At 43.8% G+C, this 9,011-nt stretch overlaps 1 protein-coding gene across 1 annotated transcript; it reads right to left on the reverse strand.

The window, feature by feature from the left end:
- Positions 1 to 340: 340 nt before the first annotated feature.
- Positions 341 to 8,240, reverse strand: LOC142496577 (phospholipase A2 inhibitor NAI-like). Its single transcript, XM_075603242.1, has 5 exons — positions 8,084 to 8,240; positions 3,834 to 3,950; positions 3,365 to 3,514; positions 2,812 to 2,952; positions 341 to 1,056 (listed from the first exon to the last, which is right to left on the reverse strand). Exons 1-5 carry the CDS (start codon positions 8,133 to 8,135, stop codon positions 854 to 856), a joined length of 663 nt encoding a protein of 220 aa, XP_075459357.1. The 5' UTR covers positions 8,136 to 8,240; the 3' UTR covers positions 341 to 853.
- Positions 8,241 to 9,011: the final 771 nt, after the last annotated feature.

Consider the following 9,011-nt stretch of genomic DNA (forward strand, 5'->3'; position numbering starts at 1 on the left):
ACCGCCTGTCTCCCATTGGCAGCTACATGGAATCCTTATTGCCGCTTTGGGTAACCGCCTAGTGGTTAAACCCCTCCCAACCTCAACACTCCACAAAAAAACCACCAACCCCACCTCCACTTGCGCCCCCTGCCTTACAATGTAAAGGTGTTTAATGTGCATCCTGTTACTAGAAAGGACTCCTCCTGCCTTGAGAAATATATGTGTATGGCATGAAAATTACATTATTTTTTTTAAAGTCCAATGTGCCCATTCATATTCTTTTCGTCTCCAGTACTTGACCCATTGTAGGGGCCTCCTAGGATGAGAGCCCCGACTAACTAAGTTATTGGACTTAGTATTCAGATGGAATACACATTTTATTTTTGCATAGCTTTTATTGAATACCACAATTTCAGAGATTTAAGCCTTCCAAGTTGCTAGTGTACATAAAGTCACAGGAAAACAAAAAAAAAAAATCTGGATTTGCAATAAAGAAATCAGGGATGTTAGCCTCCGGGTTTACTGGGAGATGACCAAATATCTCAGGAAAGCTCTGGTAATGGCAGATATGATACATTATCAATTTTACATTTCATAATCCAACAGTTAATATATGTGATTACAAAAAAATCCACACACCCTGATAAACCATAGCTATAATATTTTGACATACATCCTATGTATCCAGTATCCATACATTAAGCAGTTCCACAGTTCTCACAATGTTAAAAAAAAACTGTTGTTGTATATCATTTCGAGTGAGTGTGTACACACCGAATTGGAGGAACATCTGAAAACCTGATAATCCGCATGTACTTAGAAATCAAAACATTATCAGCGTGTAACACGGGAATACATCGTATTGGCTTCTCTACAAATTGTCCCAAGACATAAGTTTAATCAGCAAAAGAGCCACAGCCGTCAAGAAAAATCCTGGGTGTAGACCAATACTTCTATTGGAGCATTTATACGTTACACGTAGGTTTACACCACTGCTGCTCACGTTTTGGCTACCAACATTGCAGATACTTTCAGTGGCACAACCACGTATGGCCACATTGCTTGATATAGGTTCTGTAGAGAAAAATAGATGTTGTACATAAGCGTAATTACAGTAATGCCAGTGCAGAGCGTTAGTAGCTTCCCAATATTCATGCACTTTTAATCTGTTGTAGCCAGAAGGCCCAGTGACGCTTTGCAAATGAATACTTGTAACTGTATCTGACCCTATACCATGGCAGTGAAGATTGTCTATGCAGAGTTATTACAATGCAACCCCAATGTAGTAAGTAACACTTATGCTGTGACCTTACAATGTAACTAATACAGGGAGAAGAACAGATGTACGAAGACTTCCTGTCCCCAGCACTGTGGACAAACACAAGTCTGTGGTGCTGGGGACAGTGGCTGCCACAACGGAGCAGCGTTTATCCTTTGGTGTCGCAACCGCCACAGTACCGAAAACAGCAAGTCTTGCTACATCTGTAGCTGATCTTGTGCTTATTTAGCGTGTAATTACTCTAACCTCAGTATACAATAGTATAAGCAGCATGGATCAGATGTGAGGAACAGTACTGTGATCACCCAGACTTGTCCATACAAACTGGCCCTCGTCTGACAACTTACACTGGAACTATGTATTAAGGCCGCATGTAATGTTTGGGAACTGCATCAAAATATGATTCTTCCCTGCATACCAGGAAATTAGGCAACACAGTTATACGAAGCAAAAAGCTATAAAGCAATTCAATAGTGGATCAAAAGGAGGGGGGAGAAAAAAAAAAAAAAAGTATACAGACGTCTCTATTCTATATTGTACATTTGGAGATGTCTGGAACCATCTCCCCATTGTAATCACATAAATAGCTGCAGGTGATTCATGACACCTGCAGCTATTCATGTGATTGCAATGAGGCGATAACTAAAGACACCTGACAGATTATGGGATGTACCTGCAGTTATTTACACTACAATCCCAGTGTAGTAAGTAAAACCTAGGCTGGGAAGCGCTATGTACATTAATGGCGCTATATAAATAAAGACATACAATACAACTCACAATGTAACTAATGCAGGGAGAAAAGCACGGTTACAATGTGCAGTAAAACCCATATGTAAATGCATGAAGCCGTCACTGTGCCTTATAAAATCAGAGTAACTTGTGTTTTATCTGCAGTGTGCAATTACTCTGTATCCTCAGGGTAGAATAATACAAGCAGTGAGCAGCATGGATCAGATGTGAGGAAGAGATTACTATGACCGCACTGGTTTGCCCATACAAATTGGCCCTCAGACAAATTACACTGGCACATGCAAGGTTTTGGTGCAGTTCCCAAATAGAAGTTTAATTACTTGGAGGGTAAGCTCTCTGGGGCACGGTTTTCCCTTTGTCCGATTTTCCTTTTTGTTGTTGCATTTATTGCATTATAACTCCCTGTATTGAATGGTCTTTAGTAAAGTGATGTGTACATTAGTAGCACAATATAAATACACATACAGGACATGACAGTGCAGTGAGACACTGAGCAATGTTTGTGCAGTAAAGGAGGATTTCTGCAATGTGACTATAGTATAGAGCAGGAGTACGCAAAAGTTTGCTCCTGCGCCCTCCTGCCTGCTCACGCCCCCTCCAGCTCGGCTCTGGCGTCAAATGACATAGCGGGGTCATGTGACATCATACGCGATGTCATGTGACACCAGGTTACCATGGTGACGTGTCGCCGAAGACCAGGTAGGAGAAGCTGCAGAGGCCCCCCCTGCCTATAGTGTAATGAACCAATGAGAGGAGTAAAATGGCAGTAATACTGAATAAACCCCTGTTGTGATTACCTGACATTGTTGTTGTTTGGAGAAGGCACATCTTCTCGTCCCCAGTACAACCCATGGTATCCGAAGTGTAACACCAGTCCGAGTCTGCAGAGGTGCAGGTTCGGCACGTCACTCCATTCCTTTGATGGTTATCAGCTGGCACTTTGAGAGGAACAGGAAGAAAATCAGATGCTATGAAGATTTCTATTTGAGGTGCAGTGTGATTACAGTGTATCCTAGTGTAAAATTCCAATGATCCCAACAACTACGAGACAGCAAGTAGTTTCTGAAATTGTGTCATTAACCTGTCAGTTGAAGGACTGTACATTAGTGACAATGACAAACCCATGTTGTAATTACCTGCGAGATACATAAAAGGAAATAAACAGCAAGATACAGGGCAAAGTACACAGAATGTGTAAAGTAACAGGTTCAGGGACAGCATGTAGGTTCTGTAAATAAACAGAACAACCAGGCATCCAATGACAGGTGGTATAAGAGAAGGGAAAGTTGTAAATATGACAGAGATTGGTGGATTCTTGGAGGTAAAGTGAACAATGAGAGAGGCACTTACAGGTGGGTATGGGAGGAGTGCAGTTGTCACTGGTACAACAGGTGGCACCTATCTTGATCTTGCCGTCAGCAATGCTAACACTCCCAGACATGCCGCACTTGCTTTGTGACTCACAGCCTCTGTTTAAGACGTCAACTATATCTATTCCGCCTATAGACAAAGTATGAAAGAGTACTCTTATTAACCGACAGATACAGCACATATCCAACCCATTTACCAATGAAAGTGTTAATCACTTCTTACACAAGATGAATGTTAACACGCAGCATCATGCTATGTACGATATATAATGTGGCACGGATCTGATTATTACGTGATCACAGGGGTTTGAGAACGCTCCAGTTTCTCAGAGCTCGCAGTAACGGGACATCACTTTCTCCCTCCCCCAATGAGAGAGATGAAATGTATAGAGTTGTCTTTCCTCTGAAATAAAAGAACAGCAATAATGCTTTAAAATAATTTAACATACGTGCTGTGGTTACGGTGTATGAAGACATGCAAACATGATCAGCAGGGCAGGTTATAGAGGGGCCTGTGCAGAATGTACCACTGGAACTCACACACACTGTACATGACAGAGAATAACCTGAAAGATAAATACAATATCATTAGTTGAAGGCTCAGCAAGCGGCAGAATCATTTGCTTTATATCAATCATTAAAGTTGCAGACCGAGTCAGTTCTTTACTTTATTACTGAAAAAAAAAAAAAAAGTATTTTCTCAAACAACTCTCAATGACATTTTAATGTATTATAATGTAGCAAACATTTTGCTTCTATAGCAACCATTTACAAAGTCACATCCCCTTCCTCTTCTGAAAGAGGCTCTGGCCCACCCATTTGAGCCCTGCCCTCTAGTACATCAATTGTATCTAGGTACTGCCTGGTCACATGATCTTCCCCACAGAACTTTGCATCTTTGGTCCTCTTCAGCTGCACTCACAGATTTACTGAACCCCCGAACCGAATCTTCGCTGATCAATCACAGGAGAATGGATCGATCAGCAACTTAGCTAGTTACTTATTGTGTGGATTGTATTGATGCACATATTAAAGGCTAAATAAATAAAAACCACACCCACAGCAGTGGGGCTGCTGCTTTAACATCACTTGCTAAACGTTCAGTTGGGAGCAATGCTGTGTACTTTACATGCAAACTGATTAAGGATTACACATACTTGGCTCACTCATTTTCCTGGGACCATGTACAAGAGTCTCCCATGTGCTAAAAAGCTGCACCACATTTATCCAAGTAAAAAAAATCCCATTGTAAATAATAATAATAATAATAATAATAAAACCTGGGGAACTTGTTTAGCTCCAGTTTTGCAACTGGGAAACTTTTTATAGCCCCCCATTGTGACGGTAACCAGGCTCTCAAATAAAGGTTTAAGCCCCTGGTCCATGTGTTAGGTCAAGAAGACAGCTCGAGCCCAGTAACTGTACATGTGGATAATGTATTGTGTGAAAATAAAGATTGTGTGTTTGCCTTTCCAGGGATGCCAGCAAGCAGGGAGGGCTAGGGTATGAGTTTCAGAGAAAGTATTGTCAGAATGTGCCTAGCTAGTCAGGGACCAGAGTTGCTGGTTCCCCTAAAAATGTACCCGGGAATCAGGTCTGATTTCTGGATACATGTAGCCACTTTGTCCCGGCAATATATCCCCTTGAAAATGCTTGCGTGACTCACCGCCAGGGTTCCCTGCTTCTGCACAGCCCAGAAAGGTAAGTGATGCAAAGTGTCCCTGTAACTATAAGGGGTCCCTAGGTTAAGGGGAATACCCAGGTAACCCAGAACCTATATAGGGGTTCATGGGTGCTCCAACCATAGATAAGGTTGTGAGGGGATTCTTAAGAGTCCAGTCCATGAAACAGTGTGTGGGGAATATAGGCTAATAGAAAATAGAAAGGGCAGATTGTTTATTCTATTCCACATACCCAGAGACTTAGGACATATACAAGTATATTTTATTAATAGTTGTTTAATATGGTATGTACTGATGTGCACGGTAATGAGCTGGGACTTTCAGAAGACCATCAGGGCTAGAGACCGTCAAGGCTACCAAGTTGGTGCCAGTAAGTCTGTAGGAAATCAGAGTTGAAAGCCACCAGTGGATGCCTTAGGTTTGAAGACCATTTGGGTAGGAGGGAAGGGCTCAAGTACCCACGTCCTGGGACGAATGGAAGTCGTCCGAACTACCATTTTCCCCACCAGACTTGGGAGGAGCCCGACCCAGCGGGTAGCATCTGAATAGCAAGGGACTGGGTGGCAAACGTGCGCATGTCCCTTGGCTGACTCAGAATTTCCGCTTACCTGGCATCGTTCTGATTGGCTGGAAGGAAAGTTCCCATGCAGTGATTGGCTATAGTATTTTGTAAATGAACTCCAAAATACTACAAGAAACCCCTGAGCCAAACAGGAGATTCAAACACCAGAATATCAGCGGAATTTTTTAAATGATTGAAAAGTGCTGTTGCGCAAATAGCAAGGAACCGGCTTCAGAAAATCTTAGGCCTCGTTCAAGGTGCAGGCTTCGGAGGGAGGGCGTGCTGACGTGCGAGCTGCCGTGGGACACAATGTATTCAAATTGAATACTGATTGTCAGGGTAGCAGCTGCCATGTCTCCGAAGTACGGAGTTGACGCTGGCTACAGTTTCAATAAACAAGCCAGGTTGTTTTTTGAAGCTGCAGCAGCGTCACTGGGACCTCGGCAGCCAATGAAATCATTCTTGAGAATGATTTCAAGACAGCAACTTCAATCCCTAACCTCAGGTCTGTAGCCCCGCCCCCTCAACTCTGAAAAAGTCTGCTGGGGAGGATGAACACACATCGCCCAGCAGACTGCCGCCCGCGCTCGCGAACGCTCGCCCTCCAACTCCAGCCTCTGGCACCCTGAACGAGGCCTTAGCCGGAATATTTTCGAAGTCCAGCTTTTCGCGACCAAGTTCTCACAATTGAACATTGTGGTCGCGGTTGGGATTTGTAGCCAATTTTAGTTCCAGGATGTTTGGAGCCAAATCCCGTTCAACGAAAAACTATTTTAGAGTTCACAGCAGCTAGGAAGGTAGAGTTTTTTTGCCCCAGTTCCCAAGTGTCTTTTCTTTTGTAGTTTGTAGCATTCTGTGTCTGCCGTTTCATGCAAATCAATCACAATTTATTTCACTTTACATGTTTTGCTCAATGAATGATCCTGTAAAATAAAAAAATTAAAATAAAGGCATAAGTGCCTGGTCTCCCATGACACCCATCTAATGTGAAACCTTACAGTACACTTTACATTATCTTCTCTATCATCCCCTTTAATATAGCCCAAGCATATTGGAAATGTTATACTGCTATTAACTACATTAATTCCTCTTCTAAAGTATTCCTGCTATTCTTTACACCCTTAGGATATTTGCTGGGCTATATCACCTACCTGCTGACCAGCCTTTCCTTCCATTTAATGGATCTTTTCTCAATAAGGTTTTTGATGTCTATGCAACCCTTCACTATAATTATTGGGTGTAAATTTACATTATGTGCAAGATATGAGTTGCCTACATATAGACAGACTGAACGCGGTCCTGCCTTCAGGGAAGTTTGTTTTGGATCTCCGAGAGTATACTCGCTTATCATGCAGAGGTTGGGCAAGAGTTCAACATAAGAGCATGTACATGAACCGACCCGATAGGTCACCATTTCTGGTGCACTGTAAATGCCAAGTGTAGAAGCACATGGAGCAGCTTGTTAAAGTATATGAGGATGAAGGTGCAACCTTCAGCGCTACCAGACCCAGGGCAGATGGAGCTTGCAAAAAATGTCATTTGAGAGGCTGCCCAGGTAAGCTAGCTGCGTGGTGGGCTCACCCATATTGAAATGGGAAATCTAGTATAATTAAGTGTTGTGACCATTCAATATATAGTTTTATTTTGCCACTCCGCTGTTCAATGTACAGTAATAGAGGGGTAATTTTTTTACCCTGTAGTTCATTACAGCACTCATATGTATACACCAGTTTTGTTGTTAAAGCCAAGTATAATCGTGTGAAAGGTTCTGCATAACTAGCTGTTCCCATTACAAATGCAATGTACAATTTACATTGACTCACTGTCCAATGAGCTATAGGAAAGTATTATCCTTTACTCTAACCCCAAGGTAATACACCCACCGACCCAAACTTTCTTACTATCCCCTTTACAGTAGTGTTACATTTCTTAATGTTTTGATCAGTCTGGGCCCCTTCCCTTGTGGGATGACAGAGCAGTTCTCCTGGAAAGATCGCTTCGCATTGAAGCGTCCACACTGGTAGGATCCAAAAGGAAATAACTGGGAACAACGACACAGTTAAGTAAAATGCGTCCCCGACCAGCCTCTGTCCTCACATGTTCCTGATTGCCTTCTGCTAACGGGACTGCTGAGGCCCGGGAAGGGGGCACACAGGCCTGATGGGTGGGGGTCCACGGATGAGCCCGAGGGAGACCCTCCCTGTCCTAAGAGAGCGGGTGGGGAAGGAAGGTCCCCTGTCCTTGGCAGCAGAAGGATAATGATCCTACACCTCCTTGGGTTCTGCACTACACAAAGTGATACATTGTTTGTCTCCATGACACGTGTGTGCTCCCTACAGGGGGGACCATCCCCGGCTGTGCGGGGGTCCCACACAACCCCCATGCAGCAGCTCCAAAGGGTTATCCTAGTAATCCACCCCCACCTTCAAAGGGTTAAAGAGGCAGAAACACTCACCTGTGGCTGTGAGGGCGGAGAGGACACAGAGAGCGTGCAGGAGGGAGGCCATGCTGCGCGGGGGGCTCAGTGTAACGGGGCGGGGGGAGACCAGGCGGGGAGCGGTGCGAGCACACGCCTGTGTAGGACAAGGGGAAGTCCAATGAGTAACAGGCTCCCAAGCGGCCACTGCGGCAGCTTTATGTGAGCGCTTAGTTTAAACCTTTGTTGGGTGGGAGAGTGTGCACTCACTAGTAAAGCATGTCACCTGGGTCCAGGGAAGCCAGACCCTGTTATATGGGACTAGCTGCAAAGTTACTAGTGGGGAGGTACAGCCTCACATGGGAGTATACTCAGGGTTTGGGGTGTTGTATTATAATGGAAGGTTCTTATTTTAAACACTCGGTGTGGCCCATTTATACTGTTTTGTACCCAAACTTTACACCAGTTTTTCAAGTGGGAGAGTTTGGTACATAATCCCCTTTATCACTGATAGGCAACTGTAACATCATTCTAACCCAGGGGGCTCAGCTCCAGTCCTCAGCCCCCCCAGCAGCAGGTCAGGTTTTCAGAATATCCCAGCTTCAGCACAGGTGGCTCAATCAGAGGCTCGAATGAGTCACCTGTGCTGAAGCTGAGATATCCTGAAAACCTGGAGGCTTGAGAGCTGGAGTTGAGCTCCCTGTTCTAAGCACTGCTAGTGTTATTCACTAGGAAAAAGTGGGGCATGGGTCCCCAGCGGTGCTGCAAATACATTGGCAGATCCAATAAGTAATAATTTTATTTATTTATAAATGTTTTACATTGAATTACCTCTCGTTTTCAAGTATGTCCTGGGCACAGTTCTAATGACAAATTCATAATGCATTGGTGCAAACATATAAAACAAATAATGTCCAGAAAAGGCAAATGTGGTTCCTAAGGCTAAGGCTGCGTCCCCGCTAGCGCT

Source organism: Ascaphus truei, chromosome 6, assembly GCF_040206685.1.
Source record: "Ascaphus truei isolate aAscTru1 chromosome 6, aAscTru1.hap1, whole genome shotgun sequence".
NCBI classification, from domain to species: Eukaryota; Metazoa; Chordata; class Amphibia; order Anura; family Ascaphidae; genus Ascaphus; species Ascaphus truei.